This window comes from Saimiri boliviensis, chromosome 10 (assembly GCF_048565385.1).
Source record: "Saimiri boliviensis isolate mSaiBol1 chromosome 10, mSaiBol1.pri, whole genome shotgun sequence".
In the NCBI taxonomy this organism is placed as follows: Eukaryota; Metazoa; Chordata; class Mammalia; order Primates; family Cebidae; genus Saimiri; species Saimiri boliviensis.
This window is the reverse complement of record NC_133458.1, coordinates 29,656,643-29,684,458: the sequence shown is the minus strand read 5'-3', so window position 1 is coordinate 29,684,458 and position 27,816 is coordinate 29,656,643. Positions and strand designations below refer to the sequence as shown.

General features: G+C 47.4%; 3 protein-coding genes and 1 non-coding gene across 4 annotated transcripts in view; 1 reads left to right on the top strand and 3 right to left on the bottom strand.

Moving 5' to 3' along the window:
• Nucleotides 1-13,223, bottom strand: part of LOC101033324 (melanoma inhibitory activity protein 2-like) — a 125,584-nt gene extending 112,361 nt beyond the window's left edge. Inside the window, exons 1-3 of the mRNA XM_074379105.1 lie at nt 12,752-13,223; nt 9,377-10,084; nt 891-5,450 (exon numbers count right to left, since the gene is read on the bottom strand). The gene's annotated coding sequence lies outside the window, so the exon portion shown is untranslated. The remainder of the gene's footprint in view (nt 1-890; nt 5,451-9,376; nt 10,085-12,751) is intronic.
• LOC120365495 (small Cajal body-specific RNA 15) lies at nt 3,759-3,885 on the bottom strand. The gene has a single exon (XR_005580420.1).
• Nucleotides 13,224-15,078: 1,855 nt separating the features above from the next.
• Nucleotides 15,079-23,754, bottom strand: GCC1 (GRIP and coiled-coil domain containing 1). Its single transcript, XM_003921020.4, has 3 exons — nt 23,726-23,754; nt 18,931-20,701; nt 15,079-18,114 (listed from the first exon to the last, which is right to left on the bottom strand). Exons 2-3 carry the CDS (start codon nt 19,960-19,962, stop codon nt 16,819-16,821), a joined length of 2,328 nt encoding a protein of 775 aa, XP_003921069.1. The 5' UTR covers nt 19,963-20,701; nt 23,726-23,754; the 3' UTR covers nt 15,079-16,818.
• On the top strand, nt 23,119-26,497 carry ARF5 (ARF GTPase 5). Its single transcript, XM_003921022.3, has 6 exons — nt 23,119-23,330; nt 23,844-23,924; nt 24,262-24,371; nt 24,865-24,936; nt 25,767-25,892; nt 26,014-26,497. The coding sequence occupies exons 1-6, from the start codon at nt 23,264-23,266 to the stop codon at nt 26,098-26,100; spliced, it is 543 nt and encodes a 180-aa protein (XP_003921071.1). The 5' UTR covers nt 23,119-23,263; the 3' UTR covers nt 26,101-26,497.
• Nucleotides 26,498-27,816: the final 1,319 nt, after the last annotated feature.

The window sequence follows — 27,816 nt, the reverse complement described above, 5'->3', positions numbered from 1 at the left end:
TTGATAATATGTGGGGTGAGTTGCCAAACCCCAACCAGAATTACAGGAAGTCTGAGGAAGGAATCTGGAGAGGCAAACAACAAATGTCCACCAGGAATTTCTTAGCTAAATGTTTGCATAGCAACTTGTCCTTCCCTTTAATAGCACTACAATAATTATACATTTATGTATATAATTTGTTTAATATATGTGTCTCTCATAACACTGTACAGTCACCTTGAGAAAGACTGTCTCCTTTTTTTACTGTTCTATGCCCAGGGCCCAGTACAGTTTTGGCACAGGGTAGATACTCAGTACATTTTTTTTCTTGTGTTTGTTTGTTTGTTTTTTGAGACAGAGTCTCACTATGTCACCAGGCTGGAGTGCAGTGGCACGATCTCAGCTCACTGCAACCTTCGACTCCCTAGTTCAAGCCATTCTCCTGCCTCAGCCTCCCAAGGAGCTGGGATTATAGGCACATGCCACCACCCCAGCTAATTTTTGTATTTTTAGTAGAGACAGGGTTTCACCATGTTGGCCAGGATGGTCTTGATCTCCTGACTTTGTGATCTGCCCACCTCAGCCTCCCAAAGTGCTGGGATTACAGGCATGAGCCACCAAGCCTGGCCAATATTTTTTTCAGTAACTATGGTACCAACACACACACACACACACACACACACACACACACACACACACACACAGAGAGAACACAAAGCAGTACAAAATAAAAAATTTTTCAAAAACAATTTCTCCATAACCAAGCTAAGTAAACACCCAATCCTCCCATTTATCACTCACTAAATGTTCTTTTTTATTTTCTTCACAGCAAGTGACACTATCTGAAGTTATAGCTCACATATTTACTTCTACGTTTACGATCTGTTTCCCTGCCCCTCCCACCACCATACCTTGCAATAGATTAACTCCATGACAGCCAGTGTCTTTGCCTTATTTATCACTTGACATGTCACCAACGTCCAGCACAGCACCTTCAGAGTGAATGTTTAATAAATATTTGTCCAATGAAGGAACAAAGGCTGGCAACAGTGGCTAATGCCTATAATCCTAGCCCTTTGGAAGGCCAAGACAGGAGGATTATTGAGGCCTGTTCTTATTCCAGGCTGGAGTTTAAAACCAGGCTGGGCAACATAGTGAGACTCTGTCTTTACAAAAAACTTAAAAATTAGCCAGGTGTGGTGGCTTGTGCCTGAAGTCCCAGCTACTTCGGAGGCTGAGATGGGAGGATGCCTTGAATCCAGGAAATGGAGGCTTTAATGAGCTGTGATTGTGCCACTACACTCCAGCCTGGGTGACAGGGAGCAAGACTCAAGAAAGAAAAGAAAAGAAAAGAGAAGGGGAAAGGGACGGGGAAGGGAAAGGGGAGAGGAAGGAAGGAAAGAAAGAAGGAAGGAAAGAAGAAAGGAAGGAAGGAAGGAAGGGAGGGAGGGGAGGGGAGGAGAGGGAGGGAAAAGAATAAATGAAGGCTCCAAATTTTCCACTCACGGTCATGAGCTCTCTCCTGAGTTCAAATCTATCCTTGAGCATGCTTTCTGGACAACTTCACTGGATCCCCATAGCAGTCTTAAATTCAGTACACTCAAACTTGATACATCCAAAATTGATCACAATATGACCAAAATCTTCCCCCAAAATATGTTCTTCTTCCTCTGTCCCTTATTTTAGTGGAAATCAAATCTGACAGGGCTAAAGTGCATTTCTCCCTGGACTTCTTTGATATCCTTCTTCTGATTTTCTCTTCCTTTTCTGGTTAGTCCTTGTTGTTTCTTGTCTGTCTCTGTGTGCTCTTCTCACTGCCTACTTTTTAAATGCTAATGAGGCATTTAATACTAATGAAAGATTGAAACAGCTCCATCCCAGGGTTCTTGCAATAGAAGAAAAGAAATACAAATATGGAATGGGTGATGGTAAGGAAAAACCCTGTGAACATGAACTGGAATTGGAGATACTGTTATAAGTTCATGATTTCTAAAATGTGTATGTGTATATGTATAGTTACATGTGTACATATGCATTATATACATATATACAATACACACAGACATTTCCTACCTCTGTCTGCAATAGGAGCCTAGGAACAAGACACCCCAGTAGCCATGAGCTCACAGCGTCCAGATATTGGTCTCTAACACTAGTCACTACTAAAAGGAACCAGAAATCTATGAGCAAAGAGCTGATTCAAGGGCTAGGACACAGAAGCTTTTTTTTTTTTTTTTTTTTTTTTTTGAGATGGAGTTTTGCTCTTGTCACCCAGGCTGGAGTGCAATGGCATTGTCTCGGTTCACTGCAACCTCCACCTCCAAGGTTTAAGCAATGCTCCTGCCTCAGCTTCCCAAGTAGCTGGGATTACAGGCCTCTGCCACCATTCCCAGCTAATTTTTTTTATTTTTTAGTAGAGACAAGGTTTAACCATGTTGGTCAACTGGTCTCAAACTCCTGATCTCATGTGATCTGCCCGTCTTGTCCTCCCAAAGTGTTGGGATTGCAGGCATGAGCCACTGCACCCAGCCCCAGAAACATATTTTTATGCAAGAAAGTACTCCAAAAAATGATGGAGGTATATCATAAGTATACAAGAGTTTGAAGGGACTCTTATTCTCCAAATCCAATTTTAAAGGGAAATTTGAGCACAAAATAATTGAGTAAAATAACAAACTGCAAACCATTGAGAAACAGGAATCCATTAGTTCACACTTACGATAAATGGATGGATGGATGGATAGATGGATGGATGGATGGATGGATGGATGGATAGACAGACAGATAGATAGATAGATAGTAGAGAAGGAAGGGCTCTTGCTTAGAGGATGTCAAGAACTAAAAAGTAAATGCAGTGCAATGCTAAAGAGGAAAATCATCATTTTGCAACCATCATAGCAAAGATTGGATTATTATCAATAGATGCTAAATTTAGGGGGGGGAACTTTGATGAGGAGCAGAATATTTGCATGAACTTAAGTGTATCCCCATAAATTACTTATTAGTAGCAAAGAAGACAATATTAACTGTATAGTAAAGAAATCAGACATCTTGTCCAAGTAATCAAAATTAATAGCACCAATAAGGAGAAGATGGATATTATCTGCCTCTGGATGTGATACCTTAAGAAGATCACATCTCCGACAGGGAATACATAACCTGAATCCAATCCTGAAGAAACATCTTACAAACCCAAAATCAAGAACCTTCTATTAAAAGGGAGTGGGGAGGCTGTATTATTTTTTAAATGTCAGTATCGTAAAAAGACAGTGAAAAAATGAGGAACTATTCCACATAAAATTTAACTAAAGAGACATGACAACTAAAAGCAATATGTAATCCTAGACGGGATTCTGTACTAGAGAGAGAAATAATCCTGCAAAGAACATTATTGGGTTAATTAACAAGTTAGAATGCAGATGGTAGATCAGATCATACAATTGTAGATGTCAAATTTACTGAAGTTGATAACTATACTGTGGTTATGCAAGAAAATATCCTTGTTCTTAGGAAATACTCACTGAAGATTTAAAGGGCAGAGGGCCATGACACATGTAATTTACCATCAAATTGTTCAGAAAATATATATATATGTGCACAGAGGAAGTAAAGGATAAAGAAAAGGGAAAAAAATTAAAAATAGATGAATCTGGCTAAAGAATATATGAGTGTTCTTTGCAATATTTGGAAACTTTGCAGTCAATGTGAAATTACTTCCAAAATTTTTTTTTTTTTTTTTTTTTTTTTTTTTTTTTTTTTTTTTTTTTTTTTTTTTTTTTTGCTGTTGGTAGATAAGTAGGTCTTGAATTTATTTTGCAAACAAGACCTGTTCTACCTACCTTTTCATTTAGGAGGCTAACAGCAGAGTCAGCTTGACTTCAAGGACTCAATTTTCTTAGTCTCCAGCAAAAAGTTTTTCTTGAAGGGGCAGATGCCACTGTTGACCCTCTTGTCTCCAGATGCTACACATTCCTCACCCACACTAATGCCTACATCCATACTATGATCATCTTTATCTCTACTCCAGCCTGTGCTCTTGAATTCCCCAACTCGATTTTCAACTCACTTCTAGACATCTCCACCCAAATGTGCTCTGGGTATAACATATCCCCATCCTAAAGGCATCTTCTTTCTTCTCTGAAACGGGCACCATTCTTCTCCCAGCTGCTTGGGTTCCTCAAAGAGAGTCACACTCCCTTTGCCACAGTCTAGGAAACAGGGAGACACTGGAGCCACACCAGAAAAATGGAAGCCTCACTTGCGACCCACTGTGTCCCACTTAAATCAGTTCCTCATTCTAATCTCCAGTGTAGCTTCAATTACCTCAGGAATCCTCGTTGCAAAAGCAACGGACACTGTTTTTGACGTGCTAGTCTCTGCAACTGAGAAAAATGGAATCACGGCCTCCCGCGGCCCGCCGAGCCGGCGCCAAGATGGCGGCGCTGACGCCTGGAGGGCGGCCGTGCCTGAGGCCGCGGGGGCCGGAGCGGAGCCGCCGCGGCTGAGGTTCCCGAGCCGCCGCTCGAGGCCGCGCTCCACCGCCGGGACCCCAGCCTCTGGCCGTGCCGGCGCCGCCGGGACATGGTGCGAGTCGCGCCGCTTCCCCGCCGCCGCTGAGCTTGCCGGCCGCGCCCGGGCCGGGACGTCCGAGCGGGACGATGTTTTCCGCCCTGAAGAAGCTGGTGGGGCCGGAGCAGGCCCCGGGCCGGGACAAGAACATTCCCGCCGGGCTGCAGTCCATGAACCAAGCGTTACAGAGGCGCTTCGCCAAGGGGGTGCAGTACAACAAACATACGAAGACAAAGAGATTTTGACGAAGTTCACATTGGAGTGCTCATCAAAAAGAAGGCGCGTCTAACCACGTTGAGGAACAGAAGTGGATTATGCTGAAGACAAATTATCCATTCAGTTTGTGTTCAGTAACCCAAACATCAAAGGAACTTGAGGCTATGGAGAAAGCTTTACTATTTTAAATCTCAGGACTCCTCTGGCCAGGAGCTCCTGGAAATCCTATGGCAGCCCTGGGGCGCTAAGAAGAAGGAGTCATGACGGTAACGTGCTGCATCTGTGGCTCTGTCTGGTAAGGAAAATAAAGCTGTGCATTTTGAATAAAAATAAAAGCAAGCTCATTAAAAAAAAAAGAAAAGAAAAGAAAAATGGAATCTCAAGGAGATTGGAACAAATAGAAACACTAATCTACTCCATCTGCTATATTCCCCCCTGCCCATAGTCACCACCTATGCCTGTCCATGTAACTAATGTCAGTTGGCTCTCACCTTACAAAGCTTGCAAAGTGGAGTGTCACCTTCACTTGAGTTTCCTGATTCCTTGCTGACTGAATTTCGGGTCCTGTCCCTTCTTTGTATTCCTCCATTATAGCACTTGCCACGTTGAATTATAATCATTGCTCTTTGAGCCTATATCCTGGGCTAAGCATTGATAGGATGCATTTCTAGTACCTAGAATAGTGCCTGGGGTAGAATAGAATGGATAAGCAGTAACATGGTCATGTGCCACACAAGGACATTTCAGTCAACCACAGACCACTTATACAACAGTTGTCCCGTAAGATTACAATGGAGCTGAAAATTCCCTGTTGCCCAGTGATGTCGCAGCCGTTGCAGTGCCAAACCACCATGTATGTTTGTGGTGATGCTGGTATAAACAAACTCACTGTGCTGCCAGTCATATAAAAGTACAGCACACACAATTATGTACTGTACAAAACACTGAATAACAGTAAATGACTATGTCACTGGTTTAAGTACTCACTATGCTACACTTTTTATCATTATTTTACGGCATACCCCTTCTACTTATATACATTTTTAAAGTTAACTATAAAACACCCTCCAGCAATTCTTTAAGGGGCATTCCAGAAGAAGGCATTGTTATCATAGGAGATGACAGCTCGATGGGTGTTATTGCTCCAAAGACTTTCTAGTGGAAAAAAATGCAGAGGTGGGAGACAGTGATCTTGATGATCCTGACCCTGTATAGACCTAAGCTAATGTGTGTGTTTGAGTCTTTTTGTTTTGTTTTGTTTTGTTTTGTTTAAGATGGAGTCTTGTGGCTGGGTGCAGTGGCTCAAGCCTGTAATCCCAGCACTTTAGGAGGCCGAGGTGGGTGGATCACAAGGTCAAGGGATTGAGACCATCCTGGTCAACATGGTGAAACCCCATCTCTACTAAAAATACAAAAAATTAGCTGGGCATGGTGGCCTGTGCCTGTAATCCCAGCTACTCAGGAGGCTGAGGCAGGAGAATTGCCTGAACCCAGGAGGCGGAGGTTGCAGTGAGCCGAGATCATGCCATTGCACTCCAGCCTGGGTAACAAAAGTGAAACTCCGTCTCAAAAAAAAAAAAAAAAAAAAAAAAAAAATGGAGTCTTGTTCTGTTGCAGAGGCTGGAGTGCACAATCTCAGCTCACTGCAGGCTCTGCCTCTCAGATTCCAGTGATTCTCCTGCCTCAGCCTCCTGGCTAGCTGGGATTAAAGGCATACACTACCACATCTGGCTAATTTTTGCGTTTTTAGTGGAGATGGGGTTTTGCCATGTTGGCCTGGCTGGTCTCAAACTCCTGACCTCAAGTGATCTGCCTGCCTCAGCCTCCCATAGTGCTGGGATTACAGATGTGAGCCACTGCACCCAGTCTGTGTCTTAGTTTTAAACAAGAACGTTTAAAAAGTAAAAAAATAAGTAATTTTTAAAATAGAAAAAATCTCTCAGAGTAAGAATATAAAGAAAAAAAGGCCAGGTGTAGCGGTACACACCTGTAGTCCTAGCTACTTGGAAGGATTGCTTGAGCCCAGGAATTTGAGTCCACCCTGCGCAAGATAGCAAGAGTCTGTCTCTAAAAATAAATAAAATACTTTTGTACAGCTCTACAATGGGGTTGTGTTTTAAGCTTATTATTATTATATGAATCAAAAAGTTTTTAAAATGTAAAACTTCATAAAGTAAAAAAGTTACAGTAAACTAAGATTAATTTATTATTAAGAAAGAATAGGCTAGGCGTGGTGGCTCACGCCTGTAATCCCAGCACTTTGGGAGGCTGAGGCGGGCGGATCACTTGAAGTCAGGAGTTAAAGACTAGCGTGGCCAACATGGCAAAATCCTGTCTCTACTAAAAATACAAAAACTAGGCTGGCCACGGTGGCTCATGCTGTAATCCCAGCACTTTGGGAGACTGAGGCACACGGATCACGAGGTCAAGAGACCAAGACCATCCTGGCCAACATGGTGAAACCCCATCTCTACTAAAAATACAAAAAGTAGCTGGGTGTGATGGCACACACCTGTAATCCCAGCTACTCAGGAGGCTGAAGCAGGAGAATCTCTTGAACCCAGGAGGCAGAGGTTGCAGTGAGCAGAGATCATGTCACTGCACTCCAGCCTAGGCAACGAATGCAGACTCCATCTCAAAAAATATATGTAATAATAATCATTTTTATAAATTAAGAGTAGCCGAAATATACAGTGTTTATAAAGTCTACAGTAGTGTACAGTAATTCCTAGGCCTTCATATTGACTCACTCACTCACTCACCCAGAGCAACTTCCAGTCCTACTAGCTCCAGTCATGATAACTGTCCAATACACATGTACCATTTTTATCTTATAAAAATTTTTTCCTTTAGTGCTGTATTTTTTACTGTAACTTTTTATGTTTAGATACACAAATACTTAGAATTGTGTTACATTTTCCTACAGTATCCAGTACAGAAACATGCCACGCAGGCTTGCAGCCTAGGAGCAACAGGTTTCCATATAGTCTAGGTGTGCAGCAGGCTATACCATCTAGGCTTGTGTAAGTACACCGTACGCTGTTCACACAATGACAACATTGCCTAACAATACATTTTTCAGAAAACATCTCAGTCATTCAGCGACACATGACTGTATAACCTAAATGTTCCAGGCTCTACCTATAGGGTTAATATTTTGACCCATAAACACTAGCCCTCGAAGGTGGGAGTTCCTGGGTAGGTTACCCTTAGTTGCCCAAATCAATAGCATCATACTTCTGGTCACTCCATTTTTGTTTTTATCTTTTTTTTTCTGAGACTGAGTTTTGCTCCTGTTGCCCAGGCTGGAGTGCAATGGCATGATCTCTGCTCCCCACAACTTCTGTCCCCTGGGTTCAAGCAATTCTCCTGGCTTAACCTCCCAAATAGCCGGGATTATAGGCATGTACCACCATGCCTGGCTAATTTTTGTATTTTTAGTAGAGATGGGGTTTCCCCATGTTGGTCAGGCTGGTCTTGTACTCCCAACCTCAGGTGATCCACCTGCCTCGGCCTCCTAAAGTGCTGGGATTACAGGCGTGAGCCACTGTGCCTGGCCTTTTTTTTTTTTTTTTTTTTTTTTTTTTTAAGGATTCTTGTTCTGTCACCCAGGCAGGCTGGAGTGCAGTGGCACAATCTTGGCTCACTCTTCTTCCCTGGTTCAAGCAATTCTCCTGCCTCAGCCACCCAAGTAGCTGGGACTACAGATGCACGCCACCACGCCCAGCTAATTTTCGTATTTTTAGTAGAGATGGGGTTTCACCATGTTGGCGAGGTTGGTCTCGAATGCCTGACCTCAAGTGATCCACCCACCTCCATCTCCCAAAGTGCTGGGTTTACAGGTGTCCCACTGCACCTAGCCTCTCTTCTTGTATCTCTTTCAGAGTCCCAGGAGCAATGGTACAGGAGAAAAGGGAAGGCTGGCTCATCGATGGAGCTGCTGCCTTGCTGTCCCCCTCCCTCTGTGCGTACTGCTGCTCTGCTTGCCCAGGCGGACAGTGCACAAACCCCCCATGAAGCTGGCATCCTTCTCTGCTAGCCATCCAGTCATGACCCATCACTCTGGACAAGAGCTTCTACTCCACTCCTAAGCCAGATTGGTGATAGAGCCAATTTGTCCTGTGTGGGTCTTGGTTTCCTCTTTTGTTAAGAGAGGGGACCAGGCGTGGTGGCTCACGCCTATAATCCCAGCACTTTGGGAGGCCAAGGTGAGTGGATCATGAGGTTAAAAGATCAAGACCATCCTGGTCAACATGGTGAAACCCCATGTCTACTAAAAATACAAAAAATTAGCTAGGCATGGTGGTGCATACCTGTAGTCCCAGCTACTCGGGAGGCTGAGGCAGGAGAACTGCTCGAACCCAGGAGGTGGAGCCGAGATTGCGCCATTGCACTCCAGCCTGGGTAACAAGAGCAAAACTCAGTAACAAAAAAAAAAAAAAAGAGAGGGGCGTGATCAAACATGAGCTAATATCCCTTTCAACTCTAACATCCTGTGATTCCATGTTATTCTCCCTCAATATCCAATCTATTAATACGATGGACTTGCCCAGTCTGGGCCTTTGGTCCATGCTTTTCTGCTGTGGTGGTTACGTTTCCCCATCTCACGCACTTTATGCAGATCAGATCATCACTCGCAGCCTAGTTCATATCCCGAAGCCTTTCTTCATTGCCCTGGATCACTGGCTTCCTCCTTGCCCTCATACAATCCACTGATCAACCACTCTCAGCATAGAGTCCTCCTGGGATTGCAGTCTGGATGCACATGCTGTGTGAACCTCAACAGACTATAAACAACTTCAGGGCAGGAATTGTGATTTATATTGGAGAAGCAACAGGGCTGAAATGGAGAGAGGAGGAGAGACAGGTGCAGCAGCATCACTCATACTGGGTTAGTGAATTCCCTCTGGTTTGAAATCAGGTTCTGATTCCCTGGCCCTGTTGGCCACCAAAACTTGAAAGACACATCCAGATACAACCAAAGTCATCCTCAGGACTGAATGACCAGGGGCTGCTGACTTTAGTGATTTGGGCCCCAGGTGTCTCAAAAGTATGGTTCACCAACCACTGAAAATGCTGTTTCCTTCTGTACCCAGGGGACTCACTGACCACCAACCATTCACAAATACTGAACAAGGCACGGGCTCCCAGCAAGTGCCCTTGGAAAGATTTCGAAGAGAAATAACACACCATGGTCGACTCTTACCTCATGCCAGGCAAGCATATCTCACTTAGTGCCTCTCCAGAAGTTGGGTGCTGATCTGAAGGGGCAAGTGTCAGCCCAGAGAAAAACATCAACTCTTTTTGTTTATGACTGAGCCTAGGCATCAGAGAAAGAAAAAATTCAGTTTGTCAAGAAGTTTGCCACAGCCATAGGAAGACAGGGAAGGACAATCCCTAATCCCCTTGAGAGATCAGGTAATGGAGGTACCTATTCTATGCAGCCCTCAAGTCCAGGTGCCTCTGATATACAGGTTCCTCAGCAGGGAAGCTTACTGTTGGAGTCTTCATCAAGGGTGACACCTGAGAGGCCAGGCACATTGGCTCACACCTGTAATGCCAGCACTTTGGGAGGCCAAGGCAGGAAGATTGCTTAAGCCCAGGAGTTCTAGACCAGCCTGGGCAAAATAGCAAGATGCCATTTCTAAAAATAAAATTAGCCAGGCAAAGGCCAGGCATAGTGGCTCAAACCTGTAATTCCAGCACTGTGGGAAGCTGAGTCTAGTGAATCACTTGAGGTCAGGAGTTCGAGACCAGTCTGTCTAATATGGTGAAACCTTGTCTCAAAAAAATTCAAAAATTGGTAATCCCAGTTACTCAGGAGGCTAAGGCAGGAGAATCACTTGAACCCAAGAGGCAGAAGTTACAGTGAGCCGAGATAGCACCACTGCACTCTAGCCTAGAGGACAGAAGGAGACTGTCTCAAAAAAAAAAAAAAAAAAATAGCCACACATGGTGGTGCACACCTGAAGTCCCAGTTGCCTAGGAGGCTGAGGCAGGAGGATCACATGAACCCAAGAGCTCAAGACTGCAGTGAGCTGTGGTCATGCCACCACACTCCAGTCTGGGCAACAGAGCAAGACCCTGCCTCAGGAAAAAAAAAAAAAAAAAAAAGTCCTCTAGATATGGGGGTAAAAAATAAAAATTAAAAAAAGAGTAAGACCTGAGACCCAAAATTTTGCTATGTGCCTGAGCCTGGAGTCCTTGCCACAACTTATTTTCTCCTTTTCTCAGCGATCTTCCAATTAACTGAAGAAAATTCCCTGATGGGACCAGGACTAGCTCCCCAAGTCTTCTAATAACTAAAGGAAGCTATTTTACTTAATATCAATTCTAGTCATCATCCCAGAGACCTACATTAACAAAGCACATTCACTAATACGGCTAAAGAAAAAACTAGCAGGAAAGCAGCCCAGTGGGAGAAAGCAGTATACTAGCAAAAATTAAATCTCTTGTTCTGAAGGTACAAATTAGTATTTTCCAGTCTCTTATTGATTTGTTCAGCTATTTATTGAGCACTTACTATGTGCCAGGATATGAAAAGTCCTAAGAGCACAAAGATGAATGGGGCATGGGAGTGACCTTGAGAAATTTATAGGGCAGTCAAGGAAACAGAGAAGTAACTTGAAACATGAAAGTATAAGACATCACTTCTGTGTCCAGGGTCAATGTGAGCAAAGTACTGGAGGATCTCAGAGGATGAAGTCCCTGGGTATTAGAAAAGTCAGGATGGAGAAAGTGACATTTCCATTGAATCTTAAAGGATAAGATCATACTATAGAGGTTTGGGATGCAGGTGGGGAGGGACTATGGAGGCAGAGAACAGTGTGCCTGAGGATTCTAGATGAGAAAAATTTAAATTTGCCAGGTAATACAATGCAGGCACTCAAAGACACCAAACCAAAGAAGCTTGGCCTCCAGACTTATCTCAAATCTCATCTCAGCTGGCTCCAGGTTCCATGTCGGACAGCTTATTCCAGTGGAATGAAGTAAACAGAACACCAGGGCAGAATGCCCCCACAAGGCCTGTGAAATTGCCTAGACTGAGGCTTCCCTCATGCTCAAAAGCCTGGTACCTGTTGAACTAAGGGAAAGACAATGGACTCCAAATACTAGCCCTTCATAGATTTTCACTGTGGATAGCACAGCCGCCTCAGTTAATATAAAATGTATGGAACAGGTGTGATGGTTCATGCCTGTAATCCCTGCATTTTGGGAGGCCAAGGCCGGTGGATCATTCAAGAACAGCCTGGCCATCATGGTGAAACCCCGTCTCTACTAAAAATACAAAAATTACCCAGGCGTGGTGGTGCATGCCTGTAATCCCAGCTACTCAGGAGGTTGAGGCAGGAGAATCACTTGAACACAGGAGGCAGAAGATGCAGTGAGCTGAGAGCCGAGATCGCACTACTGTACGCCAGCTTGGGCGACAGAGTGAGACTCTGTCTCAAAAAAAAAAAAAAAAAAAAGTATTAAATGTATGTGTAAGCCTACATTTAAAAACTCATTCGTGTAAAGTGTTATCAGGACTGAGATTCTTTCTGAGAGATATGGAAGTAGACCATGGCAATGGATGAATTTATACTGAACCAGAGATGCTCTCCTTGCTAAAGTCAAGGGACGGACAGGGATTTTCCTCCTAGGAGGGTCATTTCCTCCAGGCATCCTTTGCTTTTATGAGCTCCCTGCAGTGTGAGTTTGTCAGCACCTTCAATATTTAGGTTACCCAGGAGATCTGGGTCCCAGGAAAAACAGTCTGTCACTACTCAAACTCTCATAAAACTGACTTGTAATAAGAGTCCATTTCATCGATTTCAGTGAAATAGCTCTGCTCCTAGGAAAGTAGGTTTCTGAGAAATTAGGAGGCAGTCATTTGGCACTGAAGATTGGACCACCTGGACAAGAACCCCTTCTTCCTTAGCCCGTGCCAGCAACTCGGCACCCTAAATTTCTCAGTGAGCAACACTTCTTCAGGATTCCACGTTACCCTCTACTGGGAGACAGCACAGACATCAGAAAGGGCCTGGGCCTTCTGGTCCATAGAAACATGTCCGATTCCTGATTCTGCCATGACTGGCTCTGGGCCTTGGCCAATTCATCTCATCTTGCCAAGTCTCCACTTACTCATCTGCAAAACAGATATGCTTCAGATTGTTGTGTGATTTAAATAAGGTCGGGGAAATGTTAGTAGTCTCCCTCAGAGCCGGGACTTGATAAAGGACATTTTTCTTTTTGTTTACAGCAACACTTGTGACTAAGAAACACCAGATTTAAATCCAGAAGGCCTCCGTCTGATTTCTAATTCTGCTACTTAACATTCTTGGTAGAGATAAGTGTTTTAGCACCTACCTTGTTTCAGATACTATGCTGGCTTTTTATGTACTTAGGGGGTTTTTGCTCCAAAATCATCCATCCGAGGTCACCAGACTGCCTGGGGGAGAAGAGGGTTGAGGGGAGGGGAGGGAGTAAAGTGACTCATTCATCAGGATTCTATTTCCAATCCCCAAAACTGTTTCCCCAGTTTTTCCAGAGTTGATAGTTGGAACACACTGTAACAACAGCTAGTACCCAGTCCTCTTTTATTGTGTTACAATTATACAAGTTCTAAAGTTAGCAATGATCTAGAAACTGGGGACAGAGCAGCTTTAGGGCTCTTACAAAGAACCACTGTTGCCTGTTCAATCCTATAGCATAGCAACTTTGCTTGGCTGCAATTTACAGCTGGAGACGTTCTCTCCATTTGAGCCAGCCCAGTGCAGCCTACAGAGCAGGCTCCCCATCCCTAGAAATCTAGGGAGAAAGGCTCTGACCCTTCCAAGGACTGAGGAGGCAGGAGCATACCGATTAAGGGGGCTCTGGGGCTAATCAGACCTGACTCATTTATTAGTTACATGATCTTTCCACAAATTTAACATTTATAAGGAGGGGAGGGGAATAGCCCCTGTGAGGAGTAAATGATAAAAATGGGTGTAAATGGTGCAAATGGCTCAACATGACACCAGCACACTCTACAAAAATAAGCAAAAATAATCCTTAGTAGCAGCTTCACAAAACAGTTTGGGAGCCTGAGTTCTAGGTAACGGACAGTGATTTAACAACATCCAGGGCAGGATATAGGGACATGTTTATTCCCCAGATGCGAGGTATCCAAGAGGGGGTCAGACTACCTTCCTTCCACCTCTTCTTCACAGCAATCCTCCTCTGACTTGTGTGATAATGGCTAATCACATAAGGCTCAGTCTCATTACCGACACATCGCATATACTGTCTGATATTCTGGGACAAGGGCCAGAGGAAAATGTATTTATCTCTAATTTTGATCTCAATTCTCTTACCCTCGATCTCCCTTTCTTTCCTTAGAGCAGGCGTCCCCAAACTTTTTACACAGGGGGCCAGTTCACTGTCCCTCAGACCATTGGAGGGCCGCCACATACTGTGCTCCTCTCACTGACCACCAATGAAAGAGGTGCCCCTTCCTGAAGTGCGGCAGGGGGCCGAATAAATGACCTCAGGGGGCCGCATGCGGCCCGAGGGCCATAGTTTAGGGACACCTGCCTTAGGGTATCTGTCACAGGCAAACCAGCCAAATAACTGGAAAACTTGTTTCAGGGGAGGATGTGAGAAGACAAGAAATTTTGAATTTAGCATATCTGCATTAATTTTGTCTCTTTCTAGGCTCTGTGTCAAGGGTAGTAAGGGAATAAGTCTTTTAGTTTCGGCTGGAAGCCCTCACAGTTTTATGTATCTCCAGATTCTTAAAATTATTAATCAGAAATTGAGTTGCTTCTTTTCCTGTTTGCCATCTTCTCAAAGTCAAAAGCACAGGAATTAGTTCTAGGAAAGCAACTGTGACTCTGCATCTTTCTACTCTGTCCACAGCTACCTAGAAATAACAATTACAAGATATCCTACAGTTAGAGAGAAAAAGAAAATTAAGCATGTCTATTATTTTTGAGTTTAGCTTGATGTCCAGAGACACTTTTTCAGGACACTATGAATCCTGATTTTAAGGATAATAAAGCATAAACAGATTACTTATAGAGTTTGAAGTAGTGATTACGGAAGTTTTAAGCCTGTCCAATAAACCGGTAAAAAAGCATTTTCCAGAGTATGTGGCCACACACAAACACATATACACACAATTCCAGGCTAAGAAATGTGTGTTAAAACTAAGGTGTTAAAGCACTGAGATATTCCTCTCTGGATTCAAGCTCATGGATTAACATATGAAAACATTATTTCTATCCTTTTCATTCACCATTTACATTCACATTCTAATCTAGAAACATACATACCATTAAGGAACCACACAGGCCAAGTCACTCAGGTTTAATGATTCCATGGTTTATATAATCATTTGGACACATAACTTCTGTTCCATTTAAGTCTACTTACTGTAGATAATCCAGGTCACCCAGCCTCCCATTTAGAAAATTTAATCCAAGTTTTCTGTACCCCAAAACTCTCACAAAACAGACCTCTATAATGAAATCACAGAAAGACACATATTAGTCCAGTTAGCAGCCAAACACTAGTCTTTAGAGTCCAAAGACCTCAATAACCACTAAGAGTGGGTAAGAGTAGATGGGAGAAAAGAAGGAACAGAGGAAATGAGTTTTCTGAGAAACTCTTTTCCAGGCTGCCTCAATAAGTTGCCTTTCCTTAAAAGAGCAAGATTAATCTACTTATGCCAAGATCCACTGGGCAGAAAGCACCCCTACGCAGCTTTAGCTATCTTTACCACTTCTCTGTGAGAGCTACAGCAATCTTTCAGAATTTTCTGCAGCAAGTTTTCCTCTTTTGCTGTCCCTACAAAGGCAGAAAAGCTAGGGGCCAGTCTCTGAGCTAATTCCTTATATTCAGGCAGGATGAGCGTTCACCGTTTGGACCCCCCTCTGTAAGAAGCTAAGACTTTATTTTATTTTATTTTTTTTGAGACAGAGTCTCACTCTTTTGCCAGGCGCCAGGCTGGAGTGCAGTGGCACAATCTCAGCTCACTGCAACCTCCGCCTCCTGGGTTCAAGCAATTCTTCCGCCTCAGCCTCCCAAGTAGCTGGGACTACAGGCGCACACCACTACGCCCAGCTAATTTTTGTATTTTTAGTAGAGACGGGGTTTCACCATATTGGCCAGGATGGTCTCGATCTCTTGACCTTGTGATCCGCCTGCCTCGGCCTCCCAAAGTGCTGGGATTACAGGCTTGAGCCACCACGCCCGGCCGCTAAGACTTTATTTCTTAATGAAAGTTCAACACTTTCATTCACTTTCAGAAGACAGCAAAGTCGTTTACTCACAATCTCAGGCCAACCTCAGGCAGATAGGTTAAGGCAGGGACAAGCAACATAGGCCTATTTTAACCCTATCCAGGCCAAAAGCAGGTTACTCAGGAAACCCCTAAGCTCAAGCTGGTGCTCAGGGCCCTCTCTAGGATGGTCATAACCACTGTTTTATCTAGATTGCGTAAGTCATCCCCAGGCACTAACTAGACTAAGCTTCCCAGTTCCTTCCAGAATAAACTCACTATTCCTTGGCCCTTGGGACTAGTGGATGATGGGCCACTATTTCAAACTTCCTGGTCCCTTTCCAGCCTGGCTCTATGTCCCCAGAGAATTGGGACAGCAATGGACCAGACTTGGATTGTGATGAGATGGAGAAAACAGCTGGTTTTTGTGCATTCCAGAGATTAACTGCACTCCCTTTGGAGTCACATTTACTCCTAGCTCCGTGCCAGGAGGATATTATTAAAACAAAACATCTTATTTTAAAAAAACCTTACCACTGTCCCAATTTTTGCACCTCTCAGTCCTAACCTCACCTTCTCCTCACATACACACCATCAGAAGATACTGCCCCAACACTTTCAGTATCTCTAGGGCCCAAGAATAAAGCAGCATTAATGGCATTTGGCAGAAAATCCCATCCCACATTGAAGACTCCTCCCAGCTCAACACAGTGAAGAAATAAATGACAATGTAAGAGAAGCAGCAGAAACCAGAGCCTGCCTGTTCCCACATAAAAGAGGCACAGAGATTCCAGGAGCGAGTGAAAATGGCATCATCTCTTGCCAGAAGGCCACCAGCTAGCACTGGTTGGGAGTCGCATTATCACTTTCTTCTCCTCCGGACTGAAGTGCAAGATAGTCAATATGGCTGTGAGAGTCTGCTGGCGGCCCAGGGAGTCAGGTAAGGTCAAGAAGCGGTAGATGATGTTTTTGAGGTACTCCAGGTTGGCTCCCTCCCTGCTCTGGTCCCTGATGTTCTTTTCGATGTGGCTCTGCAGGGCTGCAACCTCCTCACGATGCCGTTCGCCCTCCTCCAGCAGCCGATCCTGTAGCTGATGCACCTCGACCTCCAGCCTGTGCTTCTGCTTCCTCAGCGATGTGATCTCCACCTCTTTGCGGGCCAGCTGCTCAGCGTACAGAAAGAAAGTGGGCTCACTGGCCACTGCAAGTTGTAATGCTTGGGTTAGGCTATCTGAGGATGATGTTTCAGCCACGTCCCCAGGACCCCCACCGCCCACAGGACTCCTGCGTCCTGGCAGCCCAGAGGCCAAGGCTACAGAACGCAGTTGTTCCAGTTCCAAGTCCTTCTCAGCGAGCACAGCCAGGGCACGATCCCGTTGCTTGTGCAACTCCTCCTCCAGTTTCAGTGTGCGGTCCCTGAAGTCCAGCTGGCACCGCTCCAGCTCCTGCCGGTGGAGCTGCTGCAGCCGGGCCAGCTCCTGCTTCCAGTCCTCAGCCTCCTGCTGGTGTTGGTGCTCAAGCTCCTCGCAGGACAACCGCAGGGAGACATACTTCTCCTTCAGCTCTGCAAGCTGTTCCTGGGCTGCCTCCAGCTCCTTCCCCAGATTACCATCTTTCGTATTCTTGCTTTTGAGGACCACCTGGGCTCTCATCTTGTACCTCTCAAACTCTTCCTTCAGCTGTTTCAGCTCCTGTTGGTAATAGAGTGCAGTAGCCTTCTCCCCATCAGCAGTCTCCGAGCTGGTCATTATCTCCAGGTCACAGAGCTTCTCCACATCCAGGGTTACCTGGCTTTTCCTGGCTGCAACCTGCAGCAGTCTCTTCAGCTTCTCCATTTTATCCTTCAGGACATTGACATCCAGACTAGACTCCTCTCCATGGCTGTCCAGAGGGGACCTGCTGGAGACTGCTAGAGCCAGTGTCTTGTTCTCCAGGTCCAGCTGCAGAACACGCTCCTTCAGCTTCTGGATGGCCAGCTGGTCCTTCTGCTTGGCTTTCTCATAGGTGCCCAGCAGCTCCGACACCTCAGATATTTGATTCTCCAGGGCTGCCACCCTCTGTTCTTCCACCTGAGATTGCTGACGGAGTTGATCCTCTGCAAGAGCTGTCTGCAAAACAAGGGAAGAGAAATAATGCATCCACAAAAGCCCCACAGCAACTCTGAGAAAGCGGGAAAGGGGAGCAAAAGGGTCACTGGATTGGAATGGCCTGACAAGAATGGGAACTAGGGATTTTTCAGTTGATTCAGGAACTAACAAAAGTTCCTATTACCTGCCTGGGTTCTGCAAGACACATATTATACTAAACAACATGAAGCACCTTGTTATATCTGCCATTCCATTCTGCTTTCCACCTAACTCACATGTAATGTGTTACTGTTGTTTTTCAGGTGCTTCCTCAAATCTTATTAAGAAATCATACAATATTTTTCCTTATCTAATATTCCTAGTAGTTCAAAACTGAGCTGGATCTCCCTCTCCACATTGAAAGGAGGCACCCTTTCTCCACCAGAAAGAAGGCCTATTCTGGAAAATAGCATTTCTCCAGAACAGGCAAATCTCAAGTAAAGGCAATGACAAGAGGTTACTTCTGAGAAAATTCCCTTTTGCCTTCAGCCACCCTCCCTAGTACAGCTGCCACTATACTGCTTCATAGAACACAGCTGGTAAGATGCCAATGCCCAGAAGCGCAGGGCTGACTGGCTCCAACCCAGCCTACACTGAGAAGCTCCACATCCTCCTGAAAGCACCTATGTCAACACCACATAGAACAGCACTTCCCGGGACTCACTAATGGAACTTTTCAGGTAGCATCAAAAATGACAGTGTAGACACTTAGCTCTTACTAGCAAAGGAGGAAAAAAACCCTAGTTATTTCCCACTTCAGATCAATGACTAATGTTTGAAAGAGATGTGGATAATTACCTTTCTCATTTCCTGCTGTAACTGGGCCTGGAAATGGCTCTTAAGGCGGGCGGCCTCTTCCTGAAGTTCTTGCAGCCGGGGGTCTGGCTGATTCTTCTCATCTCGAATGGCCTGCAGTTCACTTTTCAGCTCCTCCACCTCACGGGTCAGCTGCTTGGTCTGCTGTTCAAATCCTTCCATCTGTTCAGCTGCATATGCTCGTCCTGCCAGGGCCTCTCGGGTCTCTTCTAACCTAAGCTCCAAGTCCTGGCGCTGGGTCCTCTCCTCCTGCAGCAGCTTCTGGAGCTCACGCAGCATCAAGGCATGGTCACTCTGCTCTTGGGCCCGATCATGCTGCTGCGTGATAAGTCGGGCTTTGGTTTCTGCTATTTGCTCCTGCAGCCCCTTCAATTCTCCCTCCAGGCGGGCCCTCTCCTCCTCTGCCTTGTTATTGGCATCCTCTAAGTCCTGTTTCATCTTCTTCTTGTCAGCCAGGTAAGAAGCCTCCATGCGAGACTTCTCCTGAGTGACTGTGGCCAAAGAACTAGTCAAAGTAGCCAACTGAGTCTTCAGCTGGTGCAGTCTTTTGTCCACCTCCCCACCCGCAAACGGCCCATCCCCACTGCTACTGCTAACACCACTCTCTGACCCACTGGCCTCTTCGGACTTTGGAGGTGGTGGTCCACGGGCTGGTCTGTCATCTTCTATCCCAAACTCGCCCTTGGTGCTGGTGAGACTGGCTGCCGTATCCACGCTAGTGGCGGTCCCAGTGCTATCCTCGCTGTGAGTGGAGCACCGGTCATCCACAGAGTCAGGAAAGGCGAAGCCTGGAAGCTGGACACCTGCGAGGCCCACATCTGCCTCGTGGGATACCGACAGCACCTTGATGCTGGCCTCTAGCGCCTCTTTCTCCTTCAGCAGGCTTTTATAGGCACGGACCACATCCTTGAGCCGTGCCTGGTACTGGAGAAGCTGCTTCTTCTGCGTCTCTATAGTCTCCAGCAAGTCTTTCTTGCTTGGGCCGCCACCGAAATTCATCGCAAACTTCTCCATGGAGGTTCTGAACGGATTGCTCCACTTCAGCTTTCCAGCAGCCCGAGAGAGGGCCGCGAAGAGGCAGGCAGGGGCTTAAAGAAACAGCCAGCGGGCTGTCCGGCGGCGGGCCGCACACCTGCTGCACCCAGTTATCCCGGACCTAATGCGGACAGGCGGAACCGACAGGCAAAAGTAATCGCCTGGTACGAGGCCCGGAGGGTGGGGGCGGGTACTACCCCGGAGGCGGGGCGACGCTGGCACCAGAGGCGCGCTCGGCCAGGGCTCGTCCGCGCTGGCCCAGAAGCCGCTCCACACTCTCCGCTCTGTCCAGGCCACAGGAGCCCGGGCCGGCCCCCTCGGCCCACGTCGGTCAGGTGCTCACGCTGAACCGAGTCCCATCACGATTTCCTAACTACAACGGCCAGCCTACTACCGCGCTTCCGTGTCCGCTGGAAGTGACGTCAGCTAAGCGCCGCGGGCCCCGCCCCCAGTGGGCGCGAGTTAGGCGGAGCTCAATTCACCGGCGGGTGGGCGGGGCCTGCTGAAAACGCAGTAGGGCAGCGAGCGGCAAACAGGCTTGGGAAGAGAGAAGCAAGCAAAGTCGAAGACACCAGAGTGGTATTGGTTTTGTGAGAGCGCCTAAGCTTGACCTGGGGCTACGATCAGCGAGCGACAGAGGGCGACGTCGCACTGCGTTCTTAACAAGCACTTAGGTGAATGACGCATCCAAGGATTTGGGGGCTCAGGTCTCAAGTTCCTAAAAGGCAACAATTAAAGACTCGCATTTAGACCGCGAAAACAGGAGTCCTGTCTAGCACAGTGCTTGGCACCTAGTAGGTATACAGCGTAATAGTACGCTTCCTTAGTTCTGCTGAGTTGATTCAACAAATATTTATGGACGGCACTCTATAGCCATGTCTATCCTGAGTGCCAGCTATGTACCAGGAGCTCACAAGAGTTTTGCTATTTAGTCTTTACAATAATTATTATAAGCACTATACTCATTAGCCCTATTTTACAGATAGCGGAACATGAGGCAAAAAGGTTATATGTAACATGCCCAAGATCACACAGGAAGTTTAGTTCTATCTGAATCAGTCTGATTCTCAACATATTACGTGTTGTACCAGACGATAACACCATTAAGAGATACGACCTTGCTTTAAGGGAACTCACAACCTAGTGAGGAACTAGACATACAAACATGTCCTGCTATAACACCAGTATGTATGGGTATATTCAAAGTGGTAGGAAAGTTAAGAGGAAAGAGGCCTGGCTAGGTGAGGCATTGAAAGCTCTTGGGAATAATACTTTGGAATTCAACGTATGAGCCCTGATTGTCCACCTAACCAGAGATCAGGAAAACCAGCATTCCAGGTAGGTGGAAAAGATGCAAAGACCTTTAGGGCATCAGAGTTTGACTTACCCAGAATGCATTCAGTAGCTTAGGGTATGTGAAGGAGGGGACAACAGGGGGGCTGGCATTAAGAGGCAGGGACTCAACTTATGACATTTAAATTTTATCTTGGGTGATAGTAAGGCCCTAATGGATTTTAATCTGAAAAGTGGAATGTCATCAAGGCTTGTATGAATGACATGGTGGAGGGAACAAGGGACAGGAGACCTGTGAAGAGAGTCTTTCAGTCATGGGGAAGATAATGTAGTGATAACAGAGATGGAGACACAGGCTGATAAAAGAGCTAAATGTAGACTTGACCTAACTTGTTGACCACTAGTTCTGTTATTATGTTGGGACTCTCTAAAATGTACTCTTCAGCCTTGTAAAAGCCTTCTTAGGGATGCAAGTCTATGACTGAAGAGAAGAGGAAAGTCATGTGCTCACTCATTCCTGTTTCCCAAAGTCTGTCCTTGTTACACACTTTGCAGGTAGGGATGGGGCAGGCCCTGGTGGTTTGATCAGACCCCGTTTCTCAGTGGCCTAAATGACATCTAGCTGTATTATACATAACTTTCAGTCACATTATCTCATCATTTTAATATTTACCATAACCCCTTAAGTTAGAACAAGTCTCCTTTTATAGATGATGAAATAACAGAAGAGTTATGAGGAGTGTTGAAGCCAAATGAAATGGCAGCATTAAGATTTGAACTAAAGCCTGAAACAGTACTGGCACATGGTGGGTGCTCAGTAAATATTTGCTAAAAAAGTAAATGAATGAGTGAAGGGTTTTTTTTATTCCCAGCTCAGTTTACCTTGAGTCCATAAACAACTGATCCTAGAAGCCCACAGGGAATCCAGAGTAGGCACCTGCGCTTGCTCCACTGGAATCTATCAGTCCAGTTCAACTGAACAAGCATTTGTTAGGCCTATATTAAATGCCTGGCATTGAGCCAGTCTCTCACAGAAGAATTTCGTTCCTATTTTGCTATTCTCCCCTCAGATGCTAAAATGAGGCAGGGAGATGACATGTGAAGCTCTTTGGGTCTAGGGAATCAAGATCCTCACAAAATCCTGAATGGATGTGCAAGAATAAGCCAGGTCCACAAGTCTGTGGCATAGTGAGGAACTTCAGCAAAGCGGCCTGCGCCTGGACTGAAAGGCGGGGCCCGCAGGGCCATCCGGGCGAAGGTGGACTTCTCCAACAGCCCAGGAGTGGGTCTGCGACCACGACACCACGATTCCTAATTCTGCTGATTGGGAATCATCTATGAAGTCCGCGTTTTAAGGACCCACGGAAGCTAGCTAGCAGTCGGGCACCTTCCTCTACCTCTGGCGCACTCCTCACAAGACCACTTACTACGCCAAGATCCTCAGTGGAAGATGAGGGGGTAAAGAGGGGACTAACACCCCTAAGCGCAGCTTCTGCTCCCCAAAGGAGAGTAGTGCACACGTTCAGTGCTGCTGGTTCCCAAGAGCTAAAACCCGAGCCGCTAGGGGCCTGGTCCCAACAAACCAAAGTCCAGCGGCCGGCCACTGAAGATAGGGGCAGGGGCCGCTGCGGAGCGATGAAGCCTTTTCCTCAGCCGCGCTCCGGCTGCCGATTCGGCGGCCACAGGCCTGGCAGACGCGCTAGAGACCCAGTCCCTTTCCCAAGTAAGCCCCGCGCGGGACCCAGGCCAGCCGCCGCGACTCGCGGAGTTTCGGATTCCCCAGGCGCCAGAGCCGGGGGGCGGGGCCGAGGGGCGGGGGCGGGGCCCGGGCGGGGGCGGGCCCACGGTGACGTCGGGAGGGCAGCGACGCGCGGAGGCGGCGGCGGAGCCTCCTCCTGCTGCTGCTGCTGCGCCCCATCCCCCCGCGGCCGGCCAGTTCCAGCCCGCACCCCGCGTCGGTGCCCGCGCCCCCTCCCCGGGCCCCGCCATGGGCCTCACCGTGTCCGCGCTCTTTTCGCGGATCTTCGGAAAGAAGCAGATGCGGATTCTCATGGGTGAGGCAGATCAAGCGCGCGGCCCGGAGCGGGGCGCCGGCCCCGGCGCAGCCCTTCCGCCCCCGCGTCCCTCCAGCCCCGCTCACCTGGGTCTCTGGCCCTGGGTCACCCACCTCCTAACGCCCCGGGGCCTCTGCTCTCGAGCAGGTCCGGGTCTGCAGCCCCGACCCCAGGGCCTGACACCCGGAGCTGCGGGCCTGGGTGGGGTGAAGCTCCCTCCGCCCCAGCCCGGCTGGTAAGGGAGGATTCCGCCCTTGGAGTCGACTTTTAAAAGGAGCTCGGCCTTCCTCCCGTAGCCCTTGCCTCCCAGCCCTCTCCCGCTCTGCTCCCTCTTTGGAGTTGGCTCACGCCACCCGACTGCCCTCCAGGCCCCAAAGGTAGATAACGACGCGCACCTGGAGGCGCTCCCGCTCTCAGCCACCGTCACCATCAGCTGTGTGGCCTCTCCCTTTCCCTGGTCCCTAGGGGGCTCCCTCGCTCCCATCTCCATCCCTGTGCCCCTCTCCTTTGCAGTTGGCTTGGATGCGGCTGGCAAGACCACAATCCTGTACAAACTGAAGTTGGGGGAGATTGTCACCACCATCCCAACCATAGGTGAGCCCGGGGACGAAGCAGGGAGTGGGAGCGCCTCGGCGGGCCCTCTCAGGGTCTGCTCCCAGTTCTGCCACTTTTCTGGAGCTGACCCTGACATGAGATACAGCTATTTGAGAAGTGGGTCAGGGTATCTCTACGTGGATACCAGAGGATACCAGAGGCGCGGTGGATGTGACCTAGCCCCGCCTTGTTGACCGCCAGTTCTGAGGTTCCCTTCCCCTGGGCCTTGATCATTGCCTTTCTGGTTTGGTGTCCCTGCTGAGATCCAAGTAGTTTTAGTGAGTTCCTTTCCTTCAGGAGTTTTTCTCATACATATTTTTTTCCCAATTATCTGCAGGCTTCAATGTAGAAACAGTGGAATATAAGAACATCTGTTTCACAGTCTGGGACGTGGGAGGCCAGGACAAGATTCGGCCTCTGTGGCGGCACTACTTCCAGAACACTCAGGTGGAGTGTTGGGAGGGGACTCCCTACCCCCAGGAGAAACGGTGTTAGGGCTGGGAGAACAGAGTTGTTGGCCTAGGCTGGGTCCCCAGACCAAGGAAAACACCCTTCCCCGCTTCTATCCCTCTCTTTGGCTAGCCTCTGCTCATCTGCTCACCCTTCAGAACTCGCCTTAGTCTTCCTCACCTTGGACTTCTCATTAGAGGCAGGATTCTGGGATCCGGCTGCCTGATTTAGCCCTCATCACATGTCTTTATTTTCTTGCACATCTTTAGATAAACTACTTCCTCCTCAGGGACAAAGGCCGTATCCTTTGCAGTGGGGTCTCTAGTTTGTGCCAGGATTCCTGTAGAGCTTCTGTGGAGTTCTGTAAACTTCTGTAGAGTTTACTAGTCGAGAAGGATTGACAAAATTACAGATGGGAAGGAAAGAGAAAGGGCCACTCCACCGTGTGTCCCAGGCAGGAGTGATTGCTTCTTCCTTCCTTCCTGCCCAGGGCCTCATCTTTGTGGTGGACAGTAATGACCGGGAGCGGGTCCAAGAATCTGCTGATGAACTCCAGAAGATGGTGAGTACCCAGAGCCCTGGGAACTGAGCCCTCAGCTTGGGGATAGAGTGATCTCTGTAGTTGTATAGAAGTCAGGGAGCCCCCCCACAGGCATTGAAGACCGGGAATATGAGTGAGTTTCTCTTTGTGGACAGACACATTGTGTACCTCACCATGTTTTGGATGGGACTGACTTTTTCTGTGCATTCTCATGTCCTTTTTTTTTTTTTTTTTTTTTTTTTTGAGATGGAGTTTTGCTCTTGTTGCCCAGGTCTGAGTGCAGTGACACAATCTCAGCTCACTGCAACCTCCGCCTCCCAGGTTCAGGCGATTCTCCTGCCTCAGCCTCCCAAGTAGCTGGGATAACAGGCCCCTGCCAACATGCTTAGATAATTTTTGTATTTTTAGCAGAGATGGGGTTTCACCATGTTGGCCAGGCTGGTCTTGGTCTTGAACTCTGACCTCCGGTGATCCTGGTCCCCCAAAGCACTGGGATTACAGGCGTGAGCCACCACTCCCGGCCACATTCTCAATGTCTTTACATCTGAGTTTGAGAAGTTGTAGGGGAGCTGGGACTTATATGTGGTAAAGAGAAACATCTTATTTTCTTGCCTTTTCTATTTGGAAATGTTGTCATTTTGCCTGGGCAAGTACTCAAATTAGGAAAAGGTCTTTCTTTCCAGGACTTACATCCCAGGTGACCTCAAGCTCATTTACAACTATGTCTTGTTTTCAGCGGCAGATTACACAATACTTTTTTTCCAATAAAGATGCTAGGAGGTAGAAACGGAATTCCCCAACACAGTAGGGAAGAGGGAGCCTGGGTCCCACCTTCTCTTCTCCCCTCTCAGCTGCAGGAGGATGAGCTGCGGGATGCGGTGCTGCTGGTGTTTGCCAATAAGCAGGACATGCCCAACGCCATGCCCGTGAGCGAGCTGACTGACAAGCTGGGGCTACAGCACTTGCGCAGCCGCACAGTAAGGGTCCTGCCCGCCTGCTCTGAATCCTGCCTCTTTAGGGAAGCCACAGGCTGGGGCAGGAATGTAAGGGCGTCTCTTGTTCCTGGTTGCTGACCTCTTTCTTTTTTTCTCCCCACAGTGGTATGTCCAGGCCACCTGTGCCACCCAAGGCACAGGTCTGTACGATGGTCTGGACTGGCTGTCCCACGAGCTGTCAAAGCGCTAACCAGCCAGGGGCAGGCCCCTGATGCCCGGAAGCTCCTGCGTGCATCCCCGGGATGACCAGACTCCCGGACTCCTCAGGCAGTGCCCTTTCCTGCCACTCTTCCTCCCCCACAGCCACAGGCCTCTGCTCCTGCTCCTGCCTGCATGTTCTCTCTGTTGTTGGAGCCTGGAGCCTTGCTCTCTGGGCACAGAGGGGTCCACTCTCCTGCCTGCTGGGACCTATGGAAGGGGCTTCCTGGCCAAGGCCCCCTCTTCCAGAGGAGGAGCAGGGATCTGGGTTTCCTTTTTTTTCTGTTTTGGGTGTACCCTTGGGGCCAGGTTGGGGGGGAAGGTGAGGGCTCCGGGTGGTGCTATAATGTGGCACTGGATATTGAGTAATAAATTTGCTGTGGTTTGTACCCAGTGTGGTCTGTAGCCTGCAAACGGGAGGTTGGGTTACTGGGTACAAAAAGACAACGTGGGAGAGGATCAAAGCAGCTAAGGCTGCAGGGCGACCCCACCCACACACACCCTCATGCAGCTCAGCTTCTCCTTCCTTATTCTTGGGCTGGAAATACTGTAGGATTTTCAGTGGTGGAAATCTCATTCCTTCCCTAGCTCCAAGGAGCCTTTGCTGAAGATTACAGGATCTACCCTCATAGTTCCATGAACCACATAACTCCGCTTCCCATCATTCTCATAGCTACTTAGAGCAGTTCTTAATGTTTGCCTTCCACATTAAAATTTGAAGGGGAGAAAATGTACATTAATACGAATCTTGAGGTACATTTCAGAAAATGTGATTCGTCAGGACTAGTCTTATGCCCAACAATATGCACCTTTAAAATTACCCAGAGGATTCTACTACTAATAGTCTATTACCGTTATTTCACAAAACATGGGTGGGGTCTGGGGCTTATAGTTCCTTGCTGCACACCACTGAGCACTGAGACTTGGTACTTGGGAAGACCCCACCTATGGGCAATAGGAAAGCAGGCGTAAGGAACCAGGGGTGGCTAGGCACCGTGGCTCATGCCTGTAATCCTACCACTTTGGGAGGCTGAGGCAGGAGGAGTTCAAGACCAGCCTGGGCAACATGGCAAGACCCCATCTGTACAAAACAAATTTGCCGGGCACAGTGGTGCACACCTGTGATCCTAGCAGCTCAGGAGACTGAGGTGGGAGGTTCACTTGAGTTTGGGAGATCGAGGCTGCAGTCAATGGAGATGCACTCCAAACCTGGCTAGCAGAGCAAGACCCTGTCTCAAAAACAGGAACCAGGGGTGTGGCCTATTCTAGTGTGACTGACTGCCCATTTTCCCTTGGATCTTAGCCATGCTTAGGCAGAACTCATCATCACTTCTTTTTGCCTTTCTGTTTCTTTCATGTCATATCTTCCAGTTCTAAGCTAGGTTTTCTTCTCAAGCTTTGCAGGAAGCGAGTCCCAGAGATGATCACTCAGAGACTCTTTGGAGGGGAAACATATCCTTGCAGGAGCTCTGACTGCTCAGCCAGCTGTGCTACCCACCAGCAGTGCAGCTGGGATTGAGGAGAGGTGCTTGGTGCTCTCTCCACCAAGGCCTTTCTTACCCAGGTCCTGAGCCAGGCTTCCTGATGAATTATTTGATGTCTGCTGATTAGGGTTTCCTCATACTCCCTGCAAAGCAACATCTGGAACATTTTGGCCTCATCCTCCTAAGGGCCATAAAAGCTGATAAATTTTTCTTAGATATCTTGA

Coding starts and splice junctions, on each gene's coding strand:
- ARF5 (XM_003921022.3), top strand. CDS start 23,264: ATGGGCCTCACCGTGTCCGCGCTCTTTTCGCGGATCTTCGGAAAGAAG. Junction 23,331..23,843: donor GCAGATGCGGATTCTCATGG/GTGAGGCAGATC, acceptor TCTCCTTTGCAG/TTGGCTTGGATGCGGCTGGC. Junction 25,893..26,013: donor AGCACTTGCGCAGCCGCACA/GTAAGGGTCCTG, acceptor TTCTCCCCACAG/TGGTATGTCCAGGCCACCTG.
- GCC1 (XM_003921020.4), bottom strand. CDS start 19,962: ATGGAGAAGTTTGCGATGAATTTCGGTGGCGGCCCAAGCAAGAAAGAC. Junction 18,115..18,930: donor TACAGCAGGAAATGAGAAAG/GTAATTATCCAC, acceptor CTTGTTTTGCAG/ACAGCTCTTGCAGAGGATCA.